Raw genomic sequence first — 15,241 nt, 5'->3', positions numbered from 1 at the left:
ATCCTCATCCGCACCTCGTCCACACCTGAACACGCTGTCCACATCAGTGATATTCTACATGTCTTTATAATAGCTTGTTTTTTTGTTTGTTTGTTTTTTAAATTTTGGTGTTTAAAAGGTAATGGTTGTCTTAGGAATAGGAAAACACACCCCACTGTCAGTGTGAGTGAAGCTGAATAATGTCTCTAGGTCTTTTACCATTGCTTTCTTTTTTTCTGAAGTGATTTTTCCTTTTGTGTCCATTGCTTTAAGCCATTCATGAAATTGCCAGTGATTTCTGGAATGGGGACAGAAGGAAGGCAGTAGTAAAAGTCATTAGTGCTGTGGCCCAGTTGGCTGGAGGAGGTGCAGGGAAGGGTGGCCTGCACTGGGGCAGCTGGAGGAGCACAGATGGCCCCACGGGCAGGTGGGTGAGTTCTGAGAGCTGGATGGCTGGTACGCAGTGTGTCCTCCATGGTTCCAGCTTGTGGGCTTGATCAAGCCGTCACCTGCAGTGGCCACTGAGCTGGCGATGAACTCCATGGCCTTGGAGTCACCCTCAGCAGAGATGATGGCCGCCGTCTTCTGCTGCTCAGCCCTTGCCACCATGGATCTGGCCCTCTCTTCTTCCTGCTGAGCCACCTCTTTGGTTCCACTGCTTCTGCAAACTCCTTCCTGAAGGTCAGATCCAAGGTCATAGCATCCAGGAGGAGCCCAAAGATTGCTGCTTGCTCTGAAGTTAATTGCTCACCTGTCTGGAGCCCAGCTCTCCCTGTGTGATTGGTTCTTCAGCGTCAGCCTGAGCCACCCCCAGCTTGAGGAGCTCCGCAGTGCTGGACGGCAGCACATTCTTCATTGGCGTCTCCAATAATTGGAAGATGCAAGGACCTGGCCAGCAACAGGCGGGAAGAGGATGCCCAGTGTGATGGTGACAATCTTTGCTCACAGTGATGACTGGTGCGTAATGTGGTCAAGAGCAGCAGTCAAAGATAATTGGTTTCTTTTCCCATGGGATGAGAAAGTGCATTCCTTCCCCTATCACAGTGTCCTGAATGCCATGGAATTGGACGAAGGTGACAGACAGCTCTCTGTCCAGCATCACATTGTAGAAGGCAGAGTTCCCCACACCTCCTGCAGAAGCTAAGGCCAGGCCAGACTTGGCAGCTGTGTTTCCATCTGCTGGACCCACTCACGCCTGCGTCCACTCCAACCCCCCACATGAATTCCGTCCCTTTATCATAGATTTCTGATGCGAAAAGTCACTTTGATTAGTGAAGTGTTGCTTTATGTAGATTTTTAGGCACACATCTGTTAGATAAAACGAGGATTGCCTGTAGAGAAAGCAAATAAAAGCAAAGGCCCTCTTGTTGAAACTAGTGTGGGAGCCCTTGAACCTTATGCAGCTGGCCTCCCTGCTCTGACCGAGTTCCCTGAGGGACTTCTCCAAGGAGGAATATGTGAGAAGCACTGATTTTGAGCACTCTTTCATGTGGACAAATTTCACTTTATTTACAATGTAAACTTAAATTTAAATTCTGTCTTTCTCTGCTGGGCACAGTGGCTCACGCCTCTAATCTCAGCACTTTGGGAGGCCAAGGCAGGCAGATCACTTAAGGTCAGGCATTCAAGACCAGCTTGGCCAACATGGTGAAACCCTGTCTCTACTAAAAATATAAAAATTAGCCTGGCATGGTGGTGGGCACCTGTAATCCCAGCTCCTCAGGAGGCTGAGGCAGGAGAATCGCTTGAACCCAGGAGGCAGAGGTTGCTGTGAGCTGAGATCACGCCACCGCACACCAGCCTGGGCGTCATAGCGAGACTCTGTCTCTAAATAATAAATAAAATTCTGTCTTTCTGCAGTTTTTCTGATATTTGGCAAGTACCGGAAATTATTATTTTCCTAAAGACCCCAAATTTTCACACCAACAAGGCACATGTATACATATGTAACAAACCTGCACGTTGTGCACATGTACCCTAGAACTTAAAGTATAATAAAAAATAATTAATTAAAAAAAATACCCCAAATGTTTGCTTTTAACAAAACTGAATTAAGAGAATCACTGCAGGCCGGGCATGGTGGCTCACACCTGTAATCCCAGCACTTTGAGAGGCCGAGGCGGGCAGATCACAAGGTCAGGAGATCAAGACCTTCCTGGCTAACACCATGAAACCCTGTCTCTACTAAAAATACAAAAAGAAATTAGCTGGGCGTGGTGGCAGGCACCTGTAGTCCCAGCTACTCGGGAGGCTGAGGCAGGAGAATGACGTGAACCCGGGAGACGGAGCTTGCAGTGAGCCGAGATCGCGCCACTGCACTCCAGCATGGGCGACAGAGCAAGACTCTGTCTCAAAAACATCAAAACAAAACAAACAAAAAAGAATCACTGCAAACAAGAGTACATTCTAGCAAAATCCATTCTGATTTGCAACAGCACCAATAAATAACATGGTTATCGGGTTTCTTTTTGTTTTCCAGTCAAAGAAGATTGGAATGTCAGAATTACCAAGCTACGGAAGCAAGTAGAAGAGATTTTTAATTTGAAATTTGGTAAGTAAAAGCCAGTATTTATGTCTTTAATAACATATCAACGAAGGGCCATGTCTGAATGAAGTATAGAAGTTCAGGACCAGCCGGGCACAGTGGCTCACGCCTGTAATCCCAGCACTTTGGGAGGCCAAGGCGGGCAGATGAGGAGGTCAGGAGATCGAGACCATCCTGGCTAACACGATGAAACCCCGTCTCTACTAAAAATACAAGACAATTAGCCAGGCGTGGTGGCGGGCGCCTGTAGTCCCAGCTACTCCGGAGGCTGAGGCAGGGGAATGGCTTGAATCCAGGAGGCGGAGCTTGCAGTGAGCCGAGATCGCACCACTGCACTCCAGCCTGGGCAATAGAGTGAGACTCTGTCTCAAAAAAAAAAAATAGAAAAAAGTTCAGGACCTAAAGAAGGAAGGTCCCAGAAACTGGGTTTCTGTTTCTTTCTACTGCTACACTTGCTACTGAAACCAAGCAGACGACTTCATTTCTCTTGGATTCCACTTTCTCACGTGTCAGAATGGGAGAGGAAGGGAGGCGTTGGGATAAGTCTCAGTTCCGCTGTTTGTTCTTCTCATCTGGCTAACACCCATGTGGCAAATAGGTTTCATCATTTGTTTCAGCTTAGATTTGTTGACAGCGGTTTCCTGGAGTGCTGTCTTGAGAACGATTCTGAGGAGGCTCAGCAAGAAAGAGTGTTTCAGTTGATTGGGTGTGTCTGTCATGGAGAAGGAAGTAAGGAGTGGGCAGTGCTAGCAAAATTCCCGGGGCACTTATGTCCATTATCTCAATACCTGGGGTTGACATTTCCTGTCTCAGATCAGGAGTCCTGACTACCCTGCCTCTGACCACTCGAACTGAGTGCTGCTTAGATGTATTGTAGACACCGCCTGTTTGTGAACAGACACCCTGCTTCTTGATGATAACACAAAGGCCAGCAGGGTCCACTGCTGTGTGGAATGGCCTTCGGTCATTTCTGCCCAGAGCACAGAGGTCATTTTCACTAATAACATAACTCTCCTTTTGGTTGAAAGTGTTAAAATGTTCCTCCTAAAAGCACTTATTTTTTAGGCTCATTCTTCAGATTTGCCCCATATCCTAAGCAAAATGCCTTCAATATGAAGTGGATATTGCTTGACCGTAGGGAGCTTGTCCATACTGTACTCGAGAATGTAGACACAAAGAAAAGAATGTCTGTGTCAAATGTTATCCTCCGCAACTTAAGTTCTCTTGCGCTTTCAGCTCAAGCTCTTGGACTCACCGAGGCAGTAAAAGTACCGTATCCTGTGTTTGAATCAAACCCCGAGTTCTTGTATGTGGAAGGCTTGCCGGAGGGGATTCCCTTCCGAAGCCCTACCTGGTTTGGAATTCCACGACTTGAAAGAATCGTCCGCGGGAGTAATAAAATCAAGTTCGTTGTTAAAAAGTAAGTTCTCTTTGCCACTGTAGTCGTTTCTGGAATTAAAACAATAAAATGACATTTCTGTTAAAATGTTTTTCAAGCTAGAGGTGACAGGCATGGCTATTTCAAAGCCTGGCTGTGAGCTGCAGTCCTGGTACTGTCCATTGCCCCTGCCCGTACTCAGTCATCTTCATCAGCGCAAGGAAAATAGTGACGATCGCTTCCGCGGAGTCACCGCAAGAGGCCCCGTGGTGACTAGCAGTATGCCTGAGTAGTTGAATGGAAGTTTAATTTGCTGTTTTTTTATCTGCTCTGTTATTCCTGATCAATCTTGAGAGCGACTAAATATCAGTGACTGAGTTGCTTTCTTTTTTTTTTGAGACGGAGTCTTGCTCTGTCACCCAGGCTTGAGTGCAGTGGTGCAATCTCAGCTCACTGCAACCTCCGCCTCCTGGGTTCGAGCAATTCTTGTGCCTCAGCCTCCCAAGTAGCTGGGATTACAGACTTGCACCACCACGCCTGGCTAATTTTTGTATTTTTAGAATAGACGGAGCTTCACCGTGTTGGCTAGGCTGGTCTGGAGTTCCTGACCTCAGGTAATCCACCCGCCTCAGCCTCCCAGAATGCTGGGATTACAGGCATGAGCCACCGTGCCCAGCCTAATGATTGATTTTCTTATCTACATTTCTGCAGAATTTTAGTGGCTAAAGAAAGTACACTAGTGTTTTTTTGTTTTTGTTTTTTTCTTTTTTAATGAAAATAGTCATTTATTTACTCTTCATAAAATGGCTTACCAGTCATGGGAAGGAAAAGTCAGGGTCTTCTGTCCACAACACTAGGAATTATTGTGTTACAGGATGATTCTGTGAACGCCTTTAGAAAAAAAACCCTGGTCACATCACGACCGTTTTACTAGCTGTGAGACCACCACTGTACTGGCTACTGTAACATTTCTTGGTTTTCTTTCTAGACCTGAACTAGTTATTTCCTACTTGCCTCCTGGGATGGCTAGTAAAATAAACACTAAAGGTAAGGGACGACGTGTACTCCGTATCCTATTTGAGCGCATTAAGACACTCTCTATCGCATTCCTTAAATCATATGGAATCGGCCAATATCTTTGTGGGGCTTGGAGTTGTTTACTTTGCTTTCTAAGGTATTTTATTTAATGGAACTATTTTCCTTTTTAAAAAAAAAAAAAAAAAAATTTCATTGGAAATGTCACATTTGCAATCCCAGTTCATTCATGTTTTCACAGCTTTGTTGAGCCCCTGTGGAGGATTACACAAGTTTAATTCTGCAGGTTTCTTTGAAAAGAGCCAAACTGTATGAATTTTAATACTCTGCTCTTACAAAGCATCTCCTTCTGTATTTTTTTTCCCTGCAATATACAAAAGGAACTCTGCTTATTTTACAGCTTTGCAGTCCCCCAAAAGACCACGAAGTCCTGGGAGTAATTCAAAGGTTCCTGAAATTGAGGTCACTGTGGAAGGTAAGGGCCAGTCCTCGGTATGTTTCTGTTCATTCTCTAGTTTACTAATTATGTCAGTTCACTAGCTATGTGTTTATACAGGTTTATACAGATGACGTTAACCAAACCAGCTTTAACTGTGAACAGCTGCCTGTGATAAAGCTAAATTTCTGAATGCTTCTAATTGAAAATTTTAAAATCCTTAATAGAAAACAGATAACATGGATCACATCATAAACTGTCCCCAAGAAAAGCCCTAAAATACTTTTCCTTTATCATAACAAATAAGGGTGCAGAGTCACGTGGAATGTTTTATCTTTTTTTTCCTCTTCATTTTTTTTCTATTCTTTTAAGGAAAGAAAGTTTAGGGTGGTTTAAGCAGCGGTGCCTTGAATGAAAGTATTTTTTTCTTTTTCTTTTTCTTTTCTTTTTTTTTTCTTTTTCTTTTTCTTTTCTTTTTTTTTTTTTTTTTTTTTTTTTTTTTTTGAGACGGAGTCTCGCTCTTTCACCCAGGCTGGAGTGCAGTGGCGCGATCTTGGCTCACTGCAAGCTCCCCGCCTCCCGGGTTCACGCCATTCTCCTGCCTCAGCCTCTCCGAGTAGCTGGGACTACAGGCGCCCGCCACCACGCCCGGCTAATTTTTTTTTTTTTTTTTTTTGTATTTTTAGTAGAGACAGGGTTTCACCGTGGTCTCGATCTCCTGACCTCGTGATCCGCCCGCCTCGGCCTCCCAAAGTGCTGGGATTACAAGCGTGAGCCACCACGCCCGGCCTTCTTTTTCTTTTTCTTTTTTTTTTTTTTTTTTTTTTTTTTTTTTGAGACAGAGTCTTGCTCTCTTGCCCAGGGTGAAGTGCAGTGGCACAATCTCGGCTCACTGCAGCCTCTGCCTCCCGGGTTCAAGTGATTTTCCTGCCTCAGCCTGCCAGGTAGCTGGGATTACAGGCGTCCACCACCAAGTCCAGCTAATTTTTATATCTTTAGTAGAGACGGGGTTTTACCATGTTGGCCAGGCTGGTCTCGAACCCCTGACCTCAAGTGAACCACCACACCCAGCTGGTTCTCATCTTTTCAGGCTCACAGTGTTAAAATACTGCATACAATACTAAAGACAATCTCCAACCAACAGTCAAGTATGGATATTTCTTCCATCTCTTCATAAATGCAGAAGGAAATCACTGCATTAGGATCATTCTCTATATCCCAGGTGTCAAATTTTTAAATAAGAGTTTGCCGTACTGGTGTTGAGTGGCGCAGAAGTCCCCATTTAGTCATGTGGCACACTGTCAGAGAGCCTGCTTTCTCATAAGTTAGCCAACAGGCATCCATGGACAACTTACACCTGATTAATTATTTCTGTTCAAAAATGCCAAGAATTAAAAATATATCGAACCCTTTACTTTCCTCCTTCCGGAAAAGATCAGAAGAAGATCTCTCTTATATACAAGATGCCAGCCTTTCCTGAAGGGCAGATCCAAGTTCACGGGACCTGGGAGGCCTGCTTTAAGAATACAAAATTAGGGCCGGGCGTGGAGGCTCACGCCTATAATCCCAGCACTTTGGGAGGCCAAGGCGGGCGGATCACCTGAGGTTGGGAGATCAAGACCAGCCTGACCAACATGGAGAAACCCCATCTCCACTGAAAATACAAAATTATCTGGGCCTGGTGGCGCATGCCTGTAATCCCAGCTACTTGGGAGGCTGAGACAAGACAATCGCTTGAAACCAGGAGGCAGAGATTGCAGTGAGCCGAGATTGCGCCATTGCACTCCAGCCTGGGCAACAAGAGTGAAACTTTGTCTCAAAAAAAAAAAAGAAGAAAAGAAAAATGGGTTTCTGTAGAAATAGAAAAATGGTTTCTGTGGAACTCGCCGGCATGACAAGAATACCCATTTCAATTTGAACCTAGCTTTGTTTTCTGGCACAGGCTGGACTTGAAGTCTGTAACCTAGAGACACTAACGTCATTAAATGTGTGTTGATTATCATTATTTTTACTGTCCTTTAGGCCCTAATAACAACAATCCTCAAACCTCAGCTGTTCGAACCCCGACCCAGACGAATGGTTCTAACGTTCCCTTCAAGCCACGAGGGAGAGAGTTTTCCTTTGGTAAATATGCGTTTTATTTTTCTTTCTTTTCATAGTTTTAAATAGAATACGTTCATCATGTTTCATTTTGCCAGGTGAATTGTTCTTATTGGTGAGTCAGTATATATCAAAGGTTAAAGGAATAGCCCGTAGAGCCAGGCTGCCTGAGTTCAGATCTGAGTTCAAATCCGATGCCACTTGGGCAGGCGAATTCACCCTGCCTCAGTTTCCCTTTGTGCAAAATGGTAATAACATTACTTTCTTTCTCATGAGGTTATGATGAGGATTATAAATACTGTCATTTAAAGTACTTAGAACCATACCTCGCATGTAGTAGACACTATAATTTGTGGGGGCCTTTTGGGGGTTTTTGTTTTTTCTTTATTTCAGCATTTGTTCACTTATTTGTAGTCAACATAAAAGCAATGTACTAAAACGGTTTGCTTATGTATCAGGATTGGAGTAGTTGTCAAGTCATATTGTGGTAAAAGATTATGCATTTTTTATTTCTTCTTAAAGATGCACAAATAAGGCTGGGCGCGGTGGCTCACGCCTGTAATCCCAGCACTTTGGGAGGCCGAGGTGGGCGGATCAGCTGAGGTTGGGAGTTCGAGACCAGCCTGACCAACATGGAGAAACCCCATGTCTGCTAAAAATACAAAATTAGCCAGGCATGGTGGCGCATGCCTGTAATCCCAGCTACTCAGGAGGCTGAGGCAGGAGAACTGCTTGAACTCAGGAGGTGGAAGTTGCAGTGAGCAGAGATCGCACCATTGCACTCCAGCCTGGGTAACAAGAGCGAAACTCCGTCTCAACAACAACAACAAAAAAAACAAAATGCACAAATAAGATGAAACACTCCTGCCTGTGAACGTGTATTGATAAGTACTGTGATAAGTATTGCAATTTAACTCTCTTATGTTTTATATGCAGAGGCCTGGAATGCCAAAATCACGGACCTAAAACAGAAAGTTGAAAATCTCTTCAATGAGAAATGCGGTAAGTCTATTTTGAAACGTCCTTACTGCAGCGCAGGGTGCCTTCATGGGAGTAGGAGGGAGCAGAGTGGGATACTGAGCGTTGGAGTATCCCTGTCATTGGCAACGTGTGGGTTTTTCGGGATTGAATGGCGTCATTTCGCCCATGTTCTGTTTTGTGTACGCGGCTGTTTTGCAGGGGAAGCTCTTGGCCTTAAACAAGCTGTGAAGGTGCCGTTCGCGTTATTTGAGTCTTTCCCAGAAGACTTTTACGTGGAAGGCTTACCTGAGGGTGTGCCATTCCGAAGACCATCGACTTTTGGCATTCCAAGGCTGGAGAAGATACTCAGAAACAAAGCCAAAATTAAGTTCATCATTAAAAAGTAAGGAAATTGGATGAAGTGGGATTAGCATGAGTTGATTGTGTTTGACACTGGGAGATGGGTATGTGGGTTCGTGTTTGTTGGCAGGGCTGGATTAGCTCTGGAGTCAGAAAAACTCCTTTTTAAGCTGCACTCTTGTACATGTTTAAAACTTTCTGGCCAGGCGCGGTGGCTCACACCTGTAATCCCAGCACTTTGGGAGGCCAAAGCAGGTGGATTACCTGAGGTCAGAAGTTCAAGACCAACCTGGCCAACATGATGAAACCCATCTCTACTAAAAGTACAAAAATTAGCTGGGTGTGGTGGTACGTGCCTGTAATCCCAGCTACTTGGGAGACTGAGGCAGAAGAATCACTTGAACCCAGCAGGCAGAGGTTGCAATGAGCCAAGATCGTGCCACTGCACTCCAGCCTGGGCAGCAAGAGCAAAACTGCATCTCAAAAAAAAAAAAAGAAAGAAAGAAAGAAAAAGAAATTTTCCTTATGCTGCTAGTAGAATGGAAGGAGGACTCCACCATACTAGAGAGATAACGACTTTTGGTTGCTAAATCTACACAGCTATGTTACTACTTGATGCTGCTGGAATCTGAGCAGCTGTTTAGTTTTTTAAGTCCTTTTATTTCTCCAACTTAATGGAATATTTTTAATTTCTCCTGTTTGCTTGAACATCTGTGGATTAGGCTAACATAATTGAAATAGATAGGAATGGGCCGGGTGCGGCCATAAATCCCAGCACTGTGGGAGGCCAAGGTGGGCAGATCACTTGAGGTCAGGAGTTCGAGACCAGCCTGGCCAACATGGTGAAACCCCATCTCTACTTAAAATACAAAAAAAAAAAAAAAAAAAAAAAAAAAAAAAAAAAAAAAATTAGCCAGGAGTGGTAGCTGGCACCTGTAATCTCAGCTACTCGGGAGGCTGAGGCAGGAGAGTCGCTTGAACCCAGGAAGTGGAGGTTGCAGTGAGCCGAGATCGTGCCATTGCACTCCAGCCTGGGTGACAAAGACTCTGTCTCAAAAAAAAAAATAAAAAAAAGAAATAAGAATAATTGGAATTTTATAGTACATGCTAATGCACATGAATTATTTGAAATCAATTGAAATTAATTTTAGGTTTCATTTACTTGGTGTCAGGCTTAATTTTGAGTCACCCAGGGATGCTCTCAAGCAAAGCTGGCCACCTCTTTTTTTTTTTTTTTTTTTTTTTTTTTTTTTTTTTTATGAGACAGAATCTCTCTCTGTACCCAAGAGTGCAGTGGTGTGTGATCTCGGCTTACTGCAAATTCCGCCTCCTGGGTTCAAGCGATTTTCCTGCCTCAGCCTCCAAAGTAGCTGGGATTTACAGGCATGTGCCACCATGCCCAGCTAATATTTGTATTTTTAGTAGAGAAGGGGTTTCACCATTTTGGTCAGGCTAGTCTCAAACCCCTGACTTCATGATCCGCCTGCCTCGGCCTCCCAAAGTACTGGGATTACAGGCATGAGCCACCGCGCCTGGCCAATGGCCACCTTTTATACTTTTGGCCAGGTCTGCAGAGGTTTGGCAGCCCCTAAGCCCTCTGCTTCTGCTTCCGGAGCGAGAGCCTCAAGTGCTCCTGTTTTCACAGCCCATCTTGTGTTTCCATGCTACGTACGCGGGGCGTTTTCTTTTTCCATCCTCAAGTCTGGCGCTGATTCTTTTCAGGATACATGCTAACCTTGGAAAGAAGATGCCAATAAAACCAGCATAGGGGAAGGGCGGCCAATGAGAGGCAGCAATGGATGTTAAATTTACAATTGTGGTTTGTCTTTTTGGCTGTGGTTCTTTAGATAAGCATGTGATTTCTGTTTTTCATGACTAAGAATTGAATTTAGACTTTACAGAGTTACTGGTTTGTAAATCTTTGAGTTGTTTAAATTTTAATGTCAGAGTTTTACTGTTTGAACAGCACATTTTTTTCTCTTTTGTCTATAGGCCCGAAATGTTTGAGACGGCGATTAAGGAGAGCACCTCCTCTAAGAGCCCTCCCAGTGAGTGTATTTTCTGTATTTTTATTGCTATAGAACACACGCTTTTAGGCATGCATTGTGCAGCTGTGGTTTACAAACATTGTTTAAAGAATAGCCATTGAGGCCGGGCATGGTGGCTCAGGCCTGTAATCCCAGCATTTTGAGAGGCTGAGGTGGGTGGATCACCTGAGGTCAGGAGTTCGAGACCAGCCTGGCCAACATGGCAAAACCCTGTCTCTACTAAAAATATAAAAAATTAGCCGGGCGTGGTGGCGGGTGCCTGTAATCCCAGCTACTCAGGAGGCTGAGACAGCAGAATCGCTTGAACCCGGGAGGCGGAAGTTGCAGTGAGCCGAGATCGCACCACTGCACTCCAGCCTGGGCAACAGAGCAAGACTCCATCTCAAAAAAAAAAAAAAAAAAAAAAGGAAAAAAAAGAAAACCCATTCAAAGGTGTAGTTTGGGCTATTTCACAATGTTTAGTTCTTTAATAGTTGGGTGGCTCTGTGAGTGTGTGATGATCTCCTAAGCACCTCCAGGAAGAGAAAAACAGTGAAAGGCAGCCCTTCAGGGGGCATCATGTCTTCTTGAAATGATCTGCCATGGAAAGAAAGAACCTTGAACAGGACTGAGATTATACAGTCTCAGACAGCATGATTATTAGAGATGTTGACCATGTTTTCTACAAATTCTGATTTTAAATGTATATTTTCAGGAAAAATAAATTCATCACCCAATGTTAATACTACTGCATCAGGCGTTGAAGACCTTAACATCATTCAGGTGACAATTCCAGGTATGATTTCTCTGCTTCCATCAGAGTTTGTGGGGGTCTCTTCAGGGCCTCTTGGACTTTCCCAACTAGAGAGGTTTGCTCAGCTCATCCGGGGACTCTGATATGTTACACATTGCCTGGCGCTCCTCCCAGACCCCTACAGCAGTTGCCTTCCAAATACAGTTGCCCTCCAAACAGCTCCGACAAGTTTTGGCACTTGGCATGAGCTAAATCCTGTTAACCACCCAAATGTCTAGTCTGTTCCTTAAAAAAAGTCTATATAAGACCGAATCCCAGCAGTTTGGGAGGCTGAGGCGGGATGATCGCTTGAGGTCAGGAGTTCAAAACCAGCCTGGCCAACATGGTGAAACCCTGTGTCTACTAAAATACAAAAAAAAATTAGCCAGGCCTGGTGGTGCATGGCTGTAATCCCAGCTACTTGGGAGGCTGAGGCAGGAGAAATGCTTGAACCCAGGAGGTGGAGGTCACAGTGAGCTGAGATGGCACCACTGCACTCCAGCCTCGGTGACAGAGCCATACTCCATCTGGGAAAAAAAAAATCTATATAAAACAGCAGGTAAAGGTCTTTATAACAAGAATAAATTTGTAGCGTTTTTAGTTAGGCGTTATTTTAAACAATTTCAAATTTAATTAGCTCAAAGTGCTCAAATACTTAAATCATTAAAAAATGGAAAATGCTTGAAAACATTACACAGAGCTCCTAAAAATTGGGATTAAAAGTGCATCATTGAGCAGCGCCTTGTACCTGTAGTCTCGGCTACTTGGGAGGCTAAGGCAGGAGGATCGCTTGAGCCCAAGAGTTCAAGGCCAGTCTGGGCAACATCGTGAGATACCATCTCTTTACCCAAAAAAAAAAAAAAAAGGCAGTATTTAAGTTTTGGGTTTTCTCTGAACTGTTTCAGATGATGATAATGAAAGACTCTCAAAAGTTGAAAAAGCTAGACAGCTAAGAGAACAAGTGAATGACCTCTTTAGTCGGAAATTTGGTAAGTTTTGCATTTGCAAAGTACAGTTGCTATAAGCAAAGAGATTTGTTTTAATAAGATCTTTTCAGCAGATGATGGTTAGGTGGTTGTAATCCTATATAAAAGGAATTAAAATTTAAAAGCGAGTTTTTTGTTTGTGCTAAATTTATTTAAGAAGATACCATTAGTGCTACACTATTGATTGTCAGTATGAAAGTTAATGAATTTAAGGTTCACCATCTGGCAGTGTGGCTCATGCTTATAATCCCAGCGTTTTGGGACCCTGAGGCAGGTGGATCACTTGAGGCCAGGAGTTCAAGACCAACCTGGCCAACATAGTGAAACCCTGTCTCTACTAAAAAATTCAAAAAATTAGCCAGGTATGGTGGCACACACCTGTAATCCCAGCTACTCAGGAGGCTGTGGCACAAGAATTGCTTGAACCTGGGAGGCAGAGATTGCAGTGAGCTGAGATCAAGCCACCGCACTCCAACCTGGGTGACAGAGCAAGACTCTGTCTCAAAAAAAAAAAATTTAAGGTTCATATTTAAATTTGTTTGAAGTGTACAAAGACCTTAGTTAACAGCAGAGACAGTCTTTAAAATAAATGTTGATCTTGTGCTTTTGACAGACTGTTTAAGGCAGTGGGTTAATCTGTGCTGTTGTGCTGTTTGTCTCACTGTGACTGTAGGTGAAGCTATTGGTATGGGTTTTCCTGTGAAAGTTCCCTACAGGAAAATCACAATTAACCCTGGCTGTGTGGTGGTTGATGGCATGCCCCCGGGGGTGTCCTTCAAAGCCCCCAGCTACCTGGAAATCAGCTCCATGAGAAGGATCTTAGATTCTGCCGAGTTTATCAAATTCACGGTCATTAGGTAAGTGAGAGTTTCCTGCTTACTCACAGGAACGAATCTGGAGCTCATGAGGCTGATTCATCTAAAATGCAGCCACAGGTAGTCATTGAATCAGGCTTCCTATGCTGTGTAATAAACAAATCAAAATAACTTGTTTCATCATTAGAATGTTAGATGTGCTTCTACTTAAGCTGACTCTTCTAATTCTTTGGCAAAGGGTTGGCAAACTAGGACTGTTTGCCAAATTCAGCCTGCCTCCTATTTTTAGAGTCTTCCTGAAACACAGCTACACCCGTATTATCCATGGCTGCTTTCCTGTCACAGTGAGTAAGTAGCTGGGACTGAGACGGCATGGCCTCCAAAGTCTAAAATATTTACTCTCTAGCACTTTATAGAAAAACCTTAGCCAGGCACAGTGGCTAATGCCTGTAATCCCAGCATTTTGGGAGGCCAAGGCAGGCAGATCACCTGAGGTCAGGAGTTCCAGACCAGCCTGGCCAACATGGTGAAATCCCATCTCTACAAAAATACAACAGTTAGCTGGGCATGATGGCGGGTGCCTGTAATCCCAGCTACCCAGGAGGCTGAGGCAGGATAATTGCTTGAACCCAGGAGGTGGAGGTGGCAATGAGCCAAGATCATGCCACTGCACTCCAGCCTGGACGACCGAGTGAGACTCCCATCACAAGAAAAAAAGAAGAATTTTGTCAACCTCTGTCTTAGGGCATCTTGTCACAGGCTTCAGGTCAGACGGATTCAACCTCGCATCAGCTGTTTGTTAGCCAGGTCACTCTGTTCTTTGTCTGTAAATGAGATTGATTGTTGTTCCCACCGAGAGTGTCAGCTCCTTCCGATAGAGCAGGCGTGATGATTGTACTCACCTCTGACACCATTGTGAGCACCACATTCCTTTCCGTGTCCTTGTCACCATAAGATGCCCACCTGAGCACCAACCCCAGGTTATCTTCCCCTCTGTCTTCCAGCCCCCCAGAAACAGCTACGACTCAACCTGCCCAATCAGTTCATCATCAAATTGCCACTGTCTCTAGTTCAGATCTCTTAGGACTGGCACTCAGAAATCTCGTAATAAATCCTCTTGAGGCTTCTCATTCACTCATCTTCTTCCAATCTTCTTTCCTTCAAAACCTCATATTTTGGTTCCACTTCACCCACGATCATTCTCCGTATCATTCCCAGGAGTTAGGCAAAAAGCCCCTTCTGTTCTTCCCTATGTTGAACTTAGAATCACTCTGTTCCCTGCTCTGCGTTTCTATTTTTTGTTTTTCCTCCATTTACTAGTAGCGTAACACTTTCTAACAGTGTTCTTATTATCGATACATATCTATCTCTTCCATAAGCTTATAAGGTCATGGATAATACTTCTCATTGTGGTACGTAAATGACGTGGGCTAGATATGAGTTGAATAAACAATTATACCTGTAAATTCTTACAGAGTGAAAATAAATTGTTATACTTTACAATTTGTTTCTCTCTTTAGACCATTTCCAGGACTTGTGATTAATAACCGTGAGTATTTTGTGAAGTGTTTTTGTTTTTGTTTTTTCCTGGGGTCTGATGTGTGTGCTTGTGAGTGTGTATACATGCTTAACGTATATCACGTTACTTGACCTGTGTCAGTAACCATGCCAAATACTTGTTTTAGCCCTCAGTAAAAACACGAGGCACTTCCTAGTTGTAAAATTATTTAAGCTTCTTAACTTCCTATCCTCGATGCACTTAATCATAAAATGGTAATAATAGCACCGATTTTGGGGGAGTTGTTCCAATAGATGGAAACCATCTAG

At 43.9% G+C, this 15,241-nt stretch overlaps 1 protein-coding gene across 6 annotated transcripts in view; it reads left to right on the top strand.

Moving 5' to 3' along the window:
• GTF2I (general transcription factor IIi) overlaps positions 1-15,241 on the top strand; it is a 107,862-nt gene that overhangs the window by 87,720 nt on the left and 4,901 nt on the right. For all 6 annotated transcript variants that reach the window (XM_030796813.1, XM_030796810.1, XM_030796812.1 and 3 more), the window contains 12 exons: positions 2,459-2,530; positions 3,761-3,944; positions 4,891-4,949; positions 5,338-5,412; positions 7,396-7,497; positions 8,410-8,475; positions 8,653-8,836; positions 10,786-10,841; positions 11,536-11,616; positions 12,519-12,602; positions 13,273-13,456; positions 14,935-14,963. In XM_030796813.1, coding sequence (XP_030652673.1) covers positions 2,459-2,530; positions 3,761-3,944; positions 4,891-4,949; positions 5,338-5,412; positions 7,396-7,497; positions 8,410-8,475; positions 8,653-8,836; positions 10,786-10,841; positions 11,536-11,616; positions 12,519-12,602; positions 13,273-13,456; positions 14,935-14,963 — 1,176 coding nt within the window. The remainder of the gene's footprint in view (positions 1-2,458; positions 2,531-3,760; positions 3,945-4,890; positions 4,950-5,337; positions 5,413-7,395; positions 7,498-8,409; positions 8,476-8,652; positions 8,837-10,785; positions 10,842-11,535; positions 11,617-12,518; positions 12,603-13,272; positions 13,457-14,934; positions 14,964-15,241) is intronic.

The sequence above is a fragment of the Nomascus leucogenys genome, chromosome 17, assembly GCF_006542625.1.
Source record: "Nomascus leucogenys isolate Asia chromosome 17, Asia_NLE_v1, whole genome shotgun sequence".
In the NCBI taxonomy this organism is placed as follows: domain Eukaryota; kingdom Metazoa; phylum Chordata; class Mammalia; order Primates; family Hylobatidae; genus Nomascus; species Nomascus leucogenys.
This window is presented reverse-complemented; position numbering and strand designations above follow the sequence as displayed.